The sequence below is a fragment of the Acipenser ruthenus genome, chromosome 38, assembly GCF_902713425.1.
Source record: "Acipenser ruthenus chromosome 38, fAciRut3.2 maternal haplotype, whole genome shotgun sequence".
NCBI classification, from domain to species: Eukaryota; Metazoa; Chordata; class Actinopteri; order Acipenseriformes; family Acipenseridae; genus Acipenser; species Acipenser ruthenus.
Genome location: NC_081226.1, coordinates 3,028,534 through 3,046,393, shown reverse-complemented (window position 1 = coordinate 3,046,393; position 17,860 = coordinate 3,028,534). Strand labels below are relative to the sequence as shown.

The window sequence follows — 17,860 nt, the reverse complement described above, 5'->3', positions numbered from 1 at the left end:
GTATTTTGTTTAGATATAGATATTTCATCATTAAACATAATATTTATTAAAGCAGAAGAGCATTGTCAATGTATCATTTTCTTCAGTGTTACTATATTATACAACACATGTTCCTAAATATTGAAATGCTTACCTGAAAAATAGTAAATGCTAAATTGTAGAATATTTTTAGTTTTTTTTATGTCCACCTTTATCAAACACAATAAAAACATGAATCAATGTAAAAATAACAACAGACACACTTTAGAATTGTAAATACTGTTTGTTTGTTTCCTTTCCTTTTGGGATTGGAATGGGATTTCTGGAGGCTGTTTTGTAAAATTTATTTCTGATTTCTCCAGGTTGGTTCTTGCTGGTTGGAAATGCAACGCGTGGTTTTGCAATAAAGGACGGAGGAGAGAGGAATCAATCCCTAAAGCACTGAAGCATCGCTGGAATTTGATGTAAGAATGCTATCTCCCATGGTCGTTGATAGATGAAATGGGAGCCGTATCAGTCCAGAGATGACAGACAAAGAGATAAACCTTTCACTGAACTGACTCAACAATAATCAATCACAAGCTTTCAAGACCTCAGAGGTGGCCTCAGAACTAACAAAAAGAACCCATTTTGAATCCCTAGAATTCTAATACTGTAAGGAGAAATGCTGAATAGAAGGCATCTCCTCTTTGTCTGTGTAAGAAAAGGAGATATACACAGCACAAGAAATGGGAAACAGCATTCTAAAGCAGTTAGTGAAATCTCGAATGTGTCTCCCATAACTATGAATCACTCAATAGTGCTGAATTCAGAAATGCTAACAGAAAATAAATTCAATGACTCTTGTAGGTATTGGTGTCATTGACTATCTCAGAGACCAGATTTAACCTGTAGCTTAACTCTGAGTACCTTAAAACAGTTTGAGATATCTGTAACCGATTCCTCCGCATCAGGTAAACAATGCAATGTATTGGCAAATCCGTTCATCGGGGAATAACCTCTTTTGCCTGTGTTTGCAGAGGGGAAGATGGGCGTCACAATGCTTCTGGCTCTCTTACTCACCCTCCAAACCACTGGAGCCACACTGAGGAACATGTCTACTACAGGTACTGACTCTGTCTGTCTGTCTGTCTGTCTCTGTCTGGCTGTCACAAATTTCTATTGATCTATGCCTTTAATGAATCTCTTTCTCTCTCATTTCCCCCTTCTCTACCCCTGCTATTGCAACCCCCCCATCATCCTCACACCCTATTCTTCTCTCTCTCCCCTTCCCTCTCGCTCCCTCCCCTCCTTCTCTTCCCACTCACTCCTTTCCACTTCCTCCTCCTCATCTCCATTCCCCCTGGCCCTCACATCCTCTTCCCCTCTCCCTCTGCCTAATCCCACCTATCTTTCCCTCTCTCCTCCTCCCATCATTTGCCCTCTGCACCTCTCCCCCTCCATCTCTCCATCCAATCCCCCCTGCTCTTCCTCCTCCCTCTCCTCCAAAAATCCTCTCTCTCCTTTTGCCTCCCCTACCCCTGGCCCTCGAATCCTCTTCCTTTCCCCCTCCCTCCCCCCTCTCTTCCCTCCCACTGGCCCTCACCTCCCTCTGTCCCAGGCTGTCACATCATCAAGCCCCCTCGTGATGGAGGGATTCGGTACCGAGGTCTGTCTCAGGAGCAGATTCGGAGGGTGCAGATCCTGCCGGTGGATTATGAGATCGAGTATATCTGCCGGGGGGAGCGGATCATCTCCGGGCCCAAAGTTCGCAAGTGTCTGGAGAACGGGAGCTGGACTGACATGAGCAAGGAGAGCCGCTGCCGTGAGTACAGTCTGCCTCACACAAACACGAGCCGGGCTGCAACACCAGGCACATCTCTACAACACGAGGCAGGACTATACAGCATGAGACACAACTACAGCAATAGCCAAAAGGTTTGCATCACCTAGCATTTTAGCATTGACACAAAAAAAAAACAACAATGTGAAAATAATTTAGATATTTTAATTTAACATCCTGTAATCAAAGAAACCTCAAAAGGATATCGCAAAAGTCTACCGGAAGCCATAATAGTAGTACAGTATTTCATGTTAGATTTCGAAATGTCACTTATTCGACTTTATGAAGCAAAATTTGTTAATTCTCTAGGTTGATGCAAAACCTTTGGCTTCAGCACTACACACCGTGATACACTACTTCACACAATGAGGCACTGCTACTCACAACTGTACACAGTTCTACATAACTGAAAACAAACCTACACACAACTACACAATGATCAGTTATACAGTGATACACTTCTACACAGTGATAAACTACTGCTACAGCAATACACATGTATAGGTAATGATACACGACTATATACAACTACACAGAAAACAATACACAATGAAACACACAAAACAGCTCTGCTCTGTCTACATGCAACACACCAGCCCCCCCCCCCCCCATCTCTCTCTAGCTCTCATCTCTCTCCACCCTCTCTCATCTCTCTCTGCCTCTCTCTCAGTTCACCCATGCCCTCGTGTGTGGCTGTCTCTGGAGAATGGGCAGGTCCAGTCTGATCTCTCTGAGCTGGATCGCTCCCCGGTCGAAGGCACCCAGCTCTCCTATCACTGTGACCCCGGGTTCAGACTGCTCGGTGCCAACGCCAGCACCTGCACCAAGATCGGCAAGTGGGACAGTCCCAAACCAGTCTGCCAGTGTGAGTATACCAACGTTCTCTCTGTTTCCCCTGTCCTCTCCCATCTCTTCTTCCTATCCCTCCCCTTCTCCCATTCCCCTCTCCTCACTCTTTTTTCACTCTCCCATATCTCCTTTCCCCCTCCCCTCCCCCTCGCCAGATCACTGTCCTATCTGTTAGTGTGTGACCCCACTCTTTGTTTTATCTTTACAGATGACCGGCACTACACTGGCCAGTCACACTCAGGTAAGATGTCTCACTGTAAAGAAAAGAAAGTGACTGTCTTCGCCTCATAACCTTGCTTATTACCCTTAACCCTTTCAGTGCTTGATATCCCGCCTTATCTTAGAGCCCCATGTTAAAATATGCCATCCGAAATCACGCTGGAACCTCATGAGACTCCAAGGTCCCAGTCGAAGGTAGTGTAGAAAAAAGGGTACAAAATATTTTTTATTTTTTACAGCTATGGCCAAAACTTTAGCATCATCCTATATTAACTAATTTTGTTGAATGTATCACCTGCTGAGTGATGTTACATTAACATATTGAATTGCATTCTGCTTTGTAGTTTTCCCATATAAATTGGCAAATTTAAAAATGTGACATTTCGAAATCTACTACTGTTATGGCTTCCGGTAGACTTTTGCGATACCATTTTGTAGTTTCTTTGATTAAATGATGTGAATAAAAGATCTAAATCACTTTCATGTAGCGAAGCAAGGTTTTCAAAAGCTGATTAAAAAGGCTGGGTTCGTTACTCCTTTAAATGACTCGTTCCTAATTGCGGTAATTAAATGAATATATTGATGCTTGTATGAGAAGTATGCAATATCAAGAAGTAATAATAATAATAATAATAATAATAATAATAATAATAATAATAATAATAACAATAATAATAATAATAATAATAATAATAATAATAATAATAATAATAATAAACAATTGAAGAAAACAGGAAATTAATAAGAATGATAAAACTCAAAATGACCAAAAAATAAGCAAATAAAATAGATAACAACAATGTATTTGTAAATCAGGTTAAAAAGGCTGACCTATAAAATTAAATCTTTAATCTCGACTTAAAATTATTGACCGAAGCAGCATCTCTAATGGAGAAGGGCAATGAGTTTCACAATCTGGGGGCATTATAACGAAATGCACTTTCTAATCAAACACTGGGTTTTGTATTTTTGTATAACTCTGTTTTCAGGACCTGCTCTTAAATTCCAGTTTCCTGCCATAGACACATGTGCTGCAGGCCAGAGCAGCCAACATGTGTTTCTAGTAGTAATCGCCAGCGCCCTCTAGTGCAGTGGTGTGCAAACTTTTTATATGCCGCCCCTGTTACTGAGAGTGAATCTCTCCACGTCCCCGCCCTCTCTGCATACTACATTGCCAAAAAAATTTCCAAAAGTACACTTTGCACACCACTGCTCTAGTGCATCCATTTCCTTATTAGCAAAAGTGTCTTTATAGATGTCAGAGCCTGCACCATTTCACAAGACATCTAGAAAGACTCTTTGGCTGATCTGTCCTGCAGACAACTAGCACCTGAACCCATTAGGTGCCATTGTCCTCATTTGAGGACAGGCTAATTTTGTAATTTTTAACTAGCTGCTACCTGTTTACATTTTCTCTTTCACTATATTATTATGATAACTTGCTCTAATTTTGTTACCCGCAGTCTAAATGTATTGTATCAGATTGTATTCTGATTTTTTCAAAGAAAAATTAATTTGGTACTTTATGGGTTAACACAATAACTGAGTAATAGCCATAAGAAGCCTTCCTAATGATTGTCAATATCTTAAGAACATGTCATTTGAAGTAACTTCGTCATTGAGTTAAAATGTGATGCATGATATCTCCTGGATCTCCACCAGATGGCAGTATGAACTCCCTATTTAGCAGGTGCTATTTTTATTGTCACCACAAGATGGCAGTATTGACTAACGAAAGATGAAGTCTTTTGTCACCACTGAAAATGTTCACTTCCTAACTGAGACTGTAACTGCTGTAGACCAGTGGTTCTCAGTCCCGGTCCTCGGGGACCCCTGTGTCTTTTTTTTTTTTTTTTTTTTTTTTTTTTTTATTCTGAGCTCTCAATTACTTAACGAAACCCTTAATTGAAGTAATACATTGCTTAATTAGACCTTTTTAATTGTTCTCAGCTCCTAACAAGTTGCAGATTTCAAGTTACTTATATGATTTTATAGTTAACTTGAAATCTCCTGCTCTTTAAGAGGCCTTAATTAAGCTAATTGTTAGCGGGTCATCATGACGGACCGAGCCTGCAGTCAGTTCTGGAGTGGCCCTGCTCAGATGTGCAGGATGTCATTTTTCATTTTCGCCACAAGGTGGTGATGTTTCCAGAGTAGGAAAAAAAGGGTTTTGGTATGGGTACATACACCTACATTCAGCACTCTACAGCTATGGCCAAACGTTTTGCATCACCTAGAATTTTAGGATTGAGGCATCATTTAAACAAATAAACACTTTTATTTAACATCATGTAATCAAAGAAAATACAAAATGATATCGCAAAAGTCTACCGGAAGCCATAATAGTAGTACAGTATTTCATGTTAGATTTCGAAATGTCCCACTTTTCAATTTGTGTCAGTTTTTCATTAAGTATATGGAAAACTACAAAGCAGTATGCATTTCAATATGTTAACGTAACATTATTCAGCAGTTTTCATTCAACTTTATGAAGCAAAATTAGTTCATTCTTTAGGATGAGGCAAAACCTTTGGCCATAGCTGTATGTTCTATGTGCATGCTATAAACAGTACAGAAATACAACAAATTCATTATATAGAATTATATAGATTAGCATTTTGGATTCCATACTATTATATTGTTTCAAACAAAGTACTACAAAACACTACCACTAAAGTATTTTAATTCTATTGAAAAAAAAAGCTTTTAAATGCATAAGAGAGGCTATTATAATGTCTAAAAAAACATACTTAATTATTTCTGGAGTGCTGCAAAGCATTAAAATAGTGTTTTATTTGAAAACATTTCTGAATGTCTTTCCTAAACAATGCTGCTAAATATATTTATCTGTTTTGGGTCTCTTTGGTTTTTGGAAGGTTGTGAACACAAGAAGCAATTTACTGTGTATTTTCATAGTAGATACACATAATTACACTGTACTTAATATGTCAATCTTTTTGCTTGATCTAACTCTAACTGTAACCCTTTTCTGATCAAATTGTGTACTGTATTGTGCAAAAAGATGTACATTTTAAGTATATTGTAACTATGCATAATAACATTGTAATCATGTGTAAGTACACATGTATTTACTAAGTAACTACAGTGTAAATACACAGTAATTAGAGAAACTTCATGTAAAGTGTTACCACATTCACTTCAGACAAATTGTGTAGCCAACATGAAGATGCCTTCAATAGGTGACTCTCCCAAAGACTGTCTTCATATGAAACAAAAAGTTGAGAAGTCTGTAAGATGGGGATTTAGCTGCACAGGATATGTTTGCAGTAGTGAATGTGTCTATTGTATCTTTCCCATGTGTATCAAAGACCTGCCTCACATCCTCTTTAATGTCAGCGCATCTTTAAACAACTCCATTCTTCATTGTGCTGTTTAGCATTAGGAGATGTGATACATAGTTAAAGGTGGTATTACGATGGTATTAAAATATGGTTCAAAATTAAATATTGAAAAATGGTTGCAAAGAATGAAAATCAATTACCTTAACATTAGCACAGCTGCACAAGGGAACCTAAATAGGACACAAAAAAAATAATTTCTGCAAATATGAAATAACATTTTAATAATAAAAAATAACAAATACATACATAATCCTTCACTCTTTGTCATTTGGAATTAGCAGATGACTTCGCTGTAAGAATTTTCCATCACCTGCTATGTTGACATATGGAATGCCTTCACCTAGCAACCATGCAGTGTGGATATTAAACCTGCAAGCTTTAACCCCTTCAGGTATTGAGCGCTTGTTGTTCAATGATTTCTTCTTAAAATACATTTGCGTGTGATTCCACTATCACGAGGAGGAAACTGACTATTTGGATGACCTGATCCAGCCTGTCAGTACATTTGAAACCCTTTTTCATGCACCTCATTGCAAAAATAAGAAAGTTAGCATATTACACTGTGACATTAATAATAACAATATCTTTATTTTTATATAGCACCTTTCATAGTGGACCACCATCACAAAGCGCTTTCCAGAGGTAGGCTGTGAACTGTGCATTATATGCAGAGTCACTCACAATAGAACACTGATTTAACATCTCATTCACAGGATGTTAAGTGACTTGCTCAGAGTCACACAGTGGGTCAGTCAGTGGCAGAGGTAGGATTTGAACCAGTGATCTTCTGGTTACAAACCCTGGACTTTAACCACTGGACCACACTGCCTCCTGAGCTAGTGTATAGTTACACCTCTAGTTAGCACTGCTGTAAATAGGGAGGTAGTGATAATATTGTTATTGCTCATAGGTAACAACGTGCATTTAAAGCCTTGGTTGGCACTCCTTTAAAGGAGGGCAGTGATAATGTTAATAAGAGGACAGGCATAGATTTCAAAGGCTAGGTTAGCAGCACTCTATTGAAGGGGGCAAGGGGGAGGGTGCTAATGTAGCTTGTGCTATTTGAAGCATTTTGAAAAAGGACAGGCAGATTCTCTGTGGTATGAATACATAAGATGCACCCGGCTGTTTCTCCTAATTAATGAGAGAGAGAGAGAGAGAGAGAGAGAGAGAGAGAGAGAGATTAATTGAGTGCTCAGACATTAAGATCTTTCCTTGATCTTGCTTAATCACAGGGGGGGATTAACTATAAAACTGTACAGTTGATCTCTGTCTTCTACTGTATCTTCAAATTGCAGCGATTTTGCAGTTTTTCCTGTTTCTCTTACACCTCACAGGGAAAGCAGCCATTATATATATATATATATATATATATATATATATATATATATATATATATACAGACGTGCTCAAATTTGTTGGTACCCCTCCACAAAAAACGAAGAATGCACAATTTTCTCTGAAATAACTTGAAACTGACAAAAGTAATTGGCATCCACCATTGTTTATTCCATATTTAATAGAAATCAGACTTTGCTTTGGATTTTTTATTCAACATAATATTGTAAATAATAAAACAAATGAAAATTGCATGGACAAAAATGATGGGACCGCTAACTTAATATTTTGTTGCACAACCTTTAGAGGCAATCACTGCAATCAAACGTTTTCTGTAGCTCTCAATGAGACTTCTGCACCTCTCAATGAGACTTCTGCACCTGTTAACAGGTAGTTTGGCCCACTCTTCCTGAGCAAACTGCTCCAGCTGTCTCAGGTTTGATGGGTGCCTTCTCCAGACTGCAAGTTTCAGCTCTTTCCATAGATGTTCGATAGGATTCAGATCAGGACTCATAGAAGGCCACTTCAGAATAGTCCAATGTTTTGTTCTTATCCATTCTTGGGTGCTTTTAGCTGTGTGTTTTGGGTCATTATCCTGTTGGAGGACACATGACCTGCGACTGAGACAGAGCTTTCTGACACTGGGCAGTACGTTTCGCTCCAGAATGCCTTGATAGTCTTGAGATTTCATTGTGCCCTGCACAGATTCAAGGCACCCTGTGCCAGGCGCAGCAAAGCAGCCCCAAAACATAACCGAGCCTCCTCCATGTTTCACTGTAGGTATGGTGTTCTTTTCTTTGAAAGCTTCATTTTTTCGTCTGTGAACATAGAGCTGATGTGACTTGCCAAAAAGCTCCAGTTTTGACTCATCTGTCCAAAGGACATTCTCCCAGAAGGATTGTGGCTTGTCAATATGCATTTTAGCAAATTCCAGTCTGGCTTTTTTATGTTTTTCTTTCAAACGTGGAGTCCTCCTGGGTCTTCTTCCATGGAGCCCACTTTTGCTCAAAAAGCGACGGATGGTGCGATCAGAAACTGACGTACCTTCACCTTGGAGTTCAGCTTGTATCTCTTTGGCAGTTATCCTTGGTTCTTTTTCTACCATTCGCACTATCCTTCTGTTCAATCTGGGGTCGATTTTCCTCTTGCGGCCGCGCCCAGGGAGGTTGGCTACAGTTCCATGGACCTTAAACTTCTTAATAATATTTGCAGCTGTTGTCACAGGAACATCAAGCTGCTTGGAGATGGTCTTGTATCCTTTACCTTTACCATGCTTGTCTATTATTTTCTTTCTGATCTCCTCAGACAACTCTCTCCTTTGCTTTCTCTGGTCCATGTTCAGTGTGGTGCACACAATGATACCAAACAGCACAGTGACTACTTTTCTCCATTTAAATAGGCTGAATGACTGATTACAAGATTGGAGACATGTGTGATACTAATTAAAGAAACTAATTAGTTTGAAATATCACTATAATCCAATTATTTATTATCTTTTCTAAGGGGTACCAACAAATGTGTCCAGGCCATTTTAGAATATCTTTGTAAAATAAGCAATAATTCATCTCTTTTCACATCTTCTTTGCTTTATTCTATGACATACCAAAGGCATGCAAGTATACATGATAAAATAGCTTTTAATTTCATCACTTTTCAGGAGGAATGGAGCATTATTTCAATGAGCTGTAAGGGTACCAACAAATTTGAGCACGTCTGTATATATATATATATATATATATATATATATATATATATATATATATATATATATATATATATATATATATATGGAGAGAGAGAGAGATACAGATATACAGATAGATAGATATAGCTAGATTGATTATATTCATATAGTTTTTACTTATTTATTTAAATGGTGTCTCAATCATAACATTCTGTGTGATGCAAAACTGTTGGCCATATAGCTGTACATTTACCGCTGTACCATTTCAATGCGTAATTGGATCAGCACCAGCGGTCGCGGACAGCTCCCGGGCCCAATCAATTGCTTTCAGACAGCAATGCTAGTTACTTATTTGTGGAAAGTATTTAAGAAACTTATAAGTCGAGCAGGAAAACCTTTTGGGAGATACGGATCGTGCGGAATACTTCACCGATCTGCAAAACCAAAACAACAGTACGGCAAACATTATCCTTCATAAGGGAATTACATGTATTTTATTACACGAGAGTAGGTGTTATTTACGTCATGCTAATACTGGGCTCGGCTTTCGCGAAGATAAAGTGAGATAGGAGTGGCGGGGACCAACCAGGACGTAGCTTCGCTGTAATATATGAGCCTAGTGAGCACGGTAAAGCATAGGTAAGCATTATAAATCTCAGAGAGGTATGGTAAAGCTATCCATCCATATGACAAAGCATAGTAAGGAATGGTAAATGCATAACCCACAAGAAAAACTTGAAAAAAAGCTAGATTACTGTGGTTTTACCGTAGCAAGCTTTTATATCCCTGTTGCATTCTCATAAACACGGTTCGTATGACAGCAATTAAAAATAATTGAAAATAAAACAACTGAACAATGTAACATTACCCTTATGTTCTCGTGAATGGTATGGACTCTCGGTGTCTCCGTTGTTTTGGGCCAGTGTATCTGCGCCTCAAATTGCATTCTTCAGTACAATAGTTACAGTATTTAATTAGGAAAAGCCCCAAATCTCAGATCAATTTACTACAGTTGTGTTTATTTTGAACCTAATGAGTTAGAAACACGCCAGTCTGCTATTCCCAATGGAAATGCATTCTCTAATCAATTTGCTGGTTGACACCAAGACGGGAGAAGTATTATTTGAACAGTTTCCTTACCCCTTTCTGTAGTGGAGACGTTCATTAAAACAAAACCGCATTGGTTCGTTGTTTCAAACACCACCTCAAACACTCGAACCATCCAACAGAGGCTGAGGAATACAAAACGACATTTAAAAAAAAAAATACTATACAGACTATTTCGCTGTACATCTACAGCATCATTTAATCATTTAAAAGTAAGAAAGAAAGCTGTAGACATTGTGGTATATTTTGCTACCTTGTTTTTTTCAGTATATTTAAATACCGTGCAGCAACTTACTTCAATGCAAACCTTTCGATATACTGGTAAAAGGGCAGTTACATTAACCAGAGTGTGATGATTACCGCATTGACATTATCATGCGCTTGCCCCTGTTGACTCTCATTAAATTTTGACCGAGACCTTTTATTCCCGGGATACATAAATGCATGTGATATTAACCGGAGTGACATTAAACGGGTTTGAACTTATCCTCTTACCCCTTCAAATGTATATATTCACACTACATTCACTGTTGCTAATCTGAAACGACTTAATATAGACTCCTACTATTCACTAAATATTCACAGTATGGACTTTAGCACATGAAATATTCATGTTTTTTTTTTTTTTTAACTGTTCATGAGAGGTATTTCTCTGGCAGGCACAATATAAATTGGAATGGTGCATTCATCAACGCCCATAGGTAATTAAAGACTCGCTTGCGGTGCTGTGGCAGGAACATTTCATTATACGGGTCCAAATTCTGACACAACTCCCCCCTTTTAATTCAAAGGTGCAGCGGTCCAAGGGGGGGGGGGTCTCAAATATGGTCTTAATGGTGTCGGTTTGAGAATAGTTTTAGAATAACATACCACAGGATTTGAACTTGCACACATTTTTCAGTTTTAGTGGATGCATTTTATATCATAATGCAGTGGTGTTACCTTACCGCACGCTGGTCTCATAGAGAGGTCATTTAACACGTCTTTGATTCGTTTGGGACTGCAGATGGTGGCCTGAATACTGAATGGCCTTTTTATTGAAGGTGACTTTACACTGCCGTCGAATAATTTCATGTTGGCTGTCAAGGGTGTATAAACCTCTGACAATGTAATGGTTTTCATTATTACCTCGCAAGGCAGCGCGTCGTCTCGGTCCGCACACGGAGGGTTTGGTTCTCCAAGAGTGCTTGCACGTGTCATCATTCCTTCTAATTTTCTGTTAGATATGACAGCCGCGGTTCTTCCGTGTTTTGAGCTGTCACAATGCTCGGCTGGTGTTTTACCAACAACAAGAATATGTGTTTTGATATTGCGATATTCACTGTAGATACAACCCTCATAAAAGTGTCCCATATTGTTAAAAGCAATTGTAAACCATGGTGAATGCATATACCATGGGGACAGTACTGGAAAACTGCAAAATTTTCAAAAGTGCATTAATATGTTTCTATACGTTTCCATACGTCCATACGTGTGTGTGTATATATATATATATATATACAGTATATATATATATATATATATATATATATATATATATATATATATATATATATATATAATCACATTCATTTAGATATTTTATTTAACATCATGTAATTAAAGAAAACTGATACCGCAAAAGCTGTAAATAGTAGTACAGTATTTCATGTTAGACTTCAAAATGTCATATTTTTCAATGTTTGTCAGTTTTTCGTTAAGTATGGACAACTACAAAGCGGTGTGTAATTCAATATGTTAACCTAACATTATTCATCAGGTTTCATTCGGCTTTATGAAGCAACATTAGTTGAGTCTATAGGGTGATGCAAAACTTTTGGCCAGAGCTGTAGGCTAAAGACTGACTAAATAGATTAGTGAGCAGGTGCCGCGTGTCGGGCGGTAGCGATGGATTTCACGGTGGGGGAGAGATGCTCTAATTGAAGTGACGGCTCACCATTGTTACGCGTAGTGCAAGGTCTGTGCGTGACAGCGCAACGACGTCGCCAATTCCCTGTGACTTGTGTCAGCTGTGCAGAGAATGTGATTGTTGAGAAAGGAATGGAGGTGGGGAGAAAAGCTCCTGATAACATCACTTTGGTTAGAATCACACTACTGATAACATCACTTCGGTTAGAATCACAACCCTGATAATATATATATATATATATATATATATATATATATATATATATATATATATATATATATATATATATATATATATATAAAATATGATACTGGTTCTATATTTTTTTCTAAAAATAAAATATAGTGTAACTGTTATTTTGCGTGCTGTTTGATTAAAAACGTAAAATGAAAAAAACTCCTTTGCACTTAACATTATAATTACATGAAATCGTCTGTCAGAGAGAGAGAGAGAGAGAGAGAGAGAGAGAGAGAGAGAGAGAGAGAGAGAGAGAAGGCTTCTGAGCAACGTGCAGAGAAAATAGAAAACCCCCTTTCGCTCCCGCCTCCCTCGCCCCCTCTCTTCTCATCTCTCCCTCTCTCTCTCTCTGTGTGTTTGGCATACACTGCAGCAGAAAAATAGGATGAAGAGAGCGATCCATTTTCAACTCGCTTATTAAACCCAGCTCTGTCTCTCTCTCCCTCCCTCTCTCACTCACTCTCCCACACTCAATCTCCGCATCCCCTGGCGTGTCTGTTGCTAGAATATGCTGAAATGATCGGAGCGACATTACTGCTGGAATCATCTCTTGTTTTGTCTTAGATAAATAATATATTAAATTTATATATAAGATGTCGTTTTATAAGCTGTATTGGCGCGGGCGGTAGAAGTTGTTTTTATTTATTTATTTTGTTTTAAATAGAGGCCATCGATTCGTCGATTCATGTATTGAATACATTAATGATTATTTCTTTCGGGTACAGTTTTGTTTATTTTGGGGAAGACCAGGAACACATGGCCTACCACATTACTAGTGCGATTCTTATTTCAAAGCCTGCAATGATACCGGGAGCTCAAAGTGGAATACAGCATAGTGCTTGCCGCAATTAATATCACTTAGAAATACAGCACTTCGTTAATCGATTACATTAGTATCTGTCGATTGTTCAAGTCGATTGATTACTCTTCCTCGGGGAGTGACAAATAGACAAACGGATTACCCGACAGAGCGACAGATCGATACTTAACAGTAGTAGAAATGGCATTTTTAATTGGCCAGTTGTGAATTTGATATACAAAGGCATTCAAAGTAGAGGTATGTAGATATATGACAGCCATCACGCGAAGAAAAAGACAAAGCCAGACAGATATTGCTTACAGACCTAAACATAACATGAATATAGGTCATTAACAGACATAGACTTCACTGATACAAAATCCGACACAAAGCTATAATTAGAAAAACGAAACACAGACACCGGGGACAGCATTGCTAAAAAGCTTACAATCTCGGGTCGCCTCAGAATGCCGGCGTGTGTGGGTGGGTTAGCCGGTCCGCGGCGTCCCTCTTTCGGCTTGCTCCTCGCTTTCGCCTTGCTAATGGCGCTCTCCTCGCTCCCCGCTCCGGTTCTAGGTAAGAAGACCCTCTATATCGGAGCCCTGTTCCCCATGAGCGGGGGTTGGCCCGGCGGACAAGCCTGCCTGCCTTCTGCCGAGATGGCGCTGGAACACGTCAACCGGAGAGCAGATATCTTGCCGGACTACGAGCTCAAACTCATCCACCACGACAGCAAAGTAAGCCGGTGATGTTTCGTCTTTACCCGCTTATTGATAAATGCACCATAAATGTACTTTATCATACTATTATGTGTACCCTGCTTTGCTGTCTGCGTGTTTTGTTTTAAATAACAGCACTTTTTACTATTATTTATATGCTACCACTGAAAAAGTTGTAGGTGTGTTTCATACTGTGCTTTTTCTAATGCTTGTCTATTTAGATAGACAGTGAGGTAACTACAGTACCCCTAACTTCATGAGTTTCTTCAGAAAATGTTTAACCACCCCTGCTGGTTTGGGGGTCATTTCTGGCCAATGGACCGCCCTCAGTCCCCTCGCTGACTAAATATAAATGTATTTACAGTAGTCGTCCCCTCTTCAAATGTAGTATATTGTAATGAGCAAGCCGAGAGTACTTCAAAAATACGCAAACATTTTTAATAAGCGAGACCTCTCAGTACACTAGAACTCCAAATGTTAGACGTGTACTACCAAGGTATGCAAACTGACTGAGATTGCATCACCGTGATTTTTTTTAAAGCAAAGTATATGAAACAAAGAAACTACAAAATTATATCGCAAAAGTCTACCGGAAGGTGTAATAGTAGTAGCCTACAGTGCTTCATGTTAGATTTCGAAATGTCACATTTTTCCATTTTTGTCAGTTTTTCGTTAAGTATATGGAAAACTACAAAGCGATATGTAATTTAATATGTGAACGTAACATTAGCGGGTTTCGTCGACTTTATGAAGGGAAATTCGTTAATTTGATAGGGTGTCACTTTTGGCCATAGCTGCACATTTGAAGAGCGGTAAATAATTTACAAGACGGGGAATTTGAAAATGTAAACAAGCACGCCAACAAAGCTTACTTTACACTTAACACAGCTAACAAAGATAGGAAAGCCTTCAACGAAAAGTAATGCCATCTTTAATTCATCCAGCAGACCCTTTTTGGTATAAACCTCTATGAAGTACACTAAAACATACTTAAAAATTAACAATAATGCTCCTTAGGCTGTTGCTCTGCGATGTTTAATCCAGTAGTGCCCATTTCTGTATCACATCTGATCCAATGCTTAGCCACCCCTCTATATGAATATTTAAATCCAGTCTCACAAGCCAGAATTTTTCATATTCAGTACATTATGTGTTGCCAGACTGGAAATATGTACAAGAAACGGAATCTGCTGACATAAATAAATAAGCTTTTCTCGTTTAAAAATATGCTCGGGCATTACAGGGTTAATGATGTAATTGACTGGGTGAAATTCTGTATTTTCTTTTTAATCAACAGTACAATAAATGTCCTTCTATCTTGAGATATTGAATGTCCTTCTAACACAGCATTGTAACACAACATAAATAGACTAGTCTATAGAAAAACAAATCAATAACCGTTACACCAAAGGTACTAAAACCGTCACATCATTGCATTACTGCGGTATAATGTGAGGCATAACTATGATATGTTTTACACCACGTTGCCAGACTGATATATCTATGGGAAAGTGTGTTTTTTTGCAATAGACTCACAGCACTGCTTGTGTTTGTTTGGTCGGTGTTACACACACCTGTACAAGTCTGGTCACATCTGGGCTATCTGTCTGGCTGTTTCAGCAAACTGCTATATATATAGAGAGAGAGAGGATGGCAAACGCTTCTAATAGGACTACTACTACTACTACGACTACTACTACTACTAATAATAATGCTACTACTACTAATAATAAGTAAAGCATGTTTTAAGCTTCTTACTGAGGGAAATTTGATTATATTCATGTTTTGTAATCACTTAAACCCACTACGCAGATTAATTCATTGTATTTTGCAAACCCCACAATGTATGTTTCTGAGAAACAGAGTAAATAAATACATTTAATAAGTAAATTAATTATTATTATTAATTTCTTAGCAGACGTCCTTATCCAGGGTGACTTACAATTGTTACAATATATCACGTTATTTTTACATACAATTACCCATTTATACAGTTGGGTTTTTACTGGAGCAATCTAGTTAAAGTACCTTGCTCAAGGGTACAGCAGCAGTGTCCCCCACCTGGGATTGAACCCACGACCCTCCGGTCAAGAGTCCAGAGCCCTAACCACTACTCTTCTTCTTCTTCTTCTTCTTCTTCTTCTTCTTCTTCTTCTTCTTCTTCTTAATAATAATAATAATAATAATAATAATAATAATAATAATAATAATAATAATAATAATAATAATAATAAAAGGTAAAGCATTTTACACAAAAACCTGTGCAACACTGAAATCTTAGAGAAGTTTGTAGTTAGTAAGCATGGCAAATAATGACAGCAGAAAAAAAAACACAAGAGTATCACACATAACATTTCTGATAGGATATTAAAGAAGTCTGCACTGCCTAGCTAACCCCCAAAACAGGGTAGCTAACCTCCATTGCAATCTGTATTTATTATAAATAGGTTCCGTTTTTTAGATCACACAGGGGGCTTGTAAAATCTCTCATGTAAAATATTAACTTGGATTAATTTCAGTGTGCTGCAGATTTCCTTTTAAATCTTTTAGAAAATGACTGTTTTGAAGTAGACTTGTCTTGATGTGCTGAGATTTATTTTTTTACTTTCCTCTAGGATAGGTATTATTCACTGTTCAAACCCCCCCCCCCCCACTCTACCCCCACACTCAGATCCCGGTAGCTTTTTTGCCCTGAATAGATATTCGTCCTCTCTTTAAATTCATGAGAAAGATTTAGCCTCAAATGACAGTTTTACAGTTTTTAATTTCCTAAGGTTTTAGTTCAAGATTGGAGAGACAGAAACACACAAAATATTGATATATGATGGAAGTGAATGATGAATAACATTAATCTTGGGGAAACAAATCAGCTGTTGGCTTTAAATAAATCTGAAACAAATCCATTCACGATACAAAGACAGGAATACCCATACACTTTGGAGCTTCGATAAAACCTGTGTGAGGCTGCAATCTAACAACTTCTAGTGTATACGCAACACTTTAAATATCAAATTGCAAATACATTTGAAATGATACAAATCTCAAACAATGAGATTCCAAGTACCGTGCGGAATGGACAGCTAATGAGATTGCATAAACATACAGTAGTGTTATGATTAAATTGATAGGTCTAAATATTACTGGAATAAACCCACAGTCAAATTTGCAGAGGCTTAACTTTCGGCAAAGAAAATGGGTTCGCAGAGGGGTCAGACTGGGACCGAGTAGAAAATGTACAATCAACCACAGAAACTGGCAGTCAGCCCATCGTATGTCACAATATTTAAAATGTATGCTGTTGGGGATTCTGGATGGAGCGTCGCATTAGCTCTGGCACTCCCATGGGTTAGGGAGGCAAAACCGGCAGTTTTTGATAATTAATCATATTGAGGGTACCACTGAACTTATGAGACGGATTGCATATTGTTAAAGATGAGATGATTATCTATTCAGGTCTGAGTGAGGAAACATGGGCAGTACTATCCCCACTCCTCGTCTTGCTGTGAATCATTTGTTGTTGCTATAATTTGTGTCACTGTTGTACATCTGTTCACCTGCATGTCATACGCACGTTGCATACATCTGGAGAACCGATTGTCACAAAACTTAACATTATTTAGCATACCTAAAAACTTCAATTAAACGCCTCTGGCATTTATTTACAGTATTTGCCAGCACACTGGGCGCATATTGGAGACTATTTGAGACTATTGGAGACTGATTAATTGAGACCAGCGTTATATTAGATCTCTAGCTTCACATGCTTCATGTAGTCAGTGTAGCAACAATGTAACTCAATTTAAACATTCCAGAAACTCTGTTAAAAGGTTGTGTCT

General features: G+C 38.3%; 1 protein-coding gene across 4 annotated transcripts in view; it reads left to right on the top strand.

Moving 5' to 3' along the window:
• Positions 1 to 17,860, top strand: part of LOC117433961 (gamma-aminobutyric acid type B receptor subunit 1) — a 65,377-nt gene that overhangs the window by 19,161 nt on the left and 28,356 nt on the right. For 3 of the 4 annotated variants that reach the window (XM_059009246.1, XM_059009244.1, XM_059009245.1), the window contains 6 exons: positions 342 to 443; positions 999 to 1,085; positions 1,580 to 1,783; positions 2,472 to 2,666; positions 2,859 to 2,891; positions 13,882 to 14,042. In XM_059009246.1, coding sequence (XP_058865229.1) covers positions 1,007 to 1,085; positions 1,580 to 1,783; positions 2,472 to 2,666; positions 2,859 to 2,891; positions 13,882 to 14,042 — 672 coding nt within the window. In that variant the 5' untranslated portion in view covers positions 342 to 443; positions 999 to 1,006. Of the gene's footprint in view, positions 1 to 341; positions 444 to 998; positions 1,086 to 1,579; positions 1,784 to 2,471; positions 2,667 to 2,858; positions 2,892 to 12,869; positions 14,043 to 17,860 lie in introns of those variants that run through there. The other variant, XM_059009247.1, reaches the window with a different exon arrangement.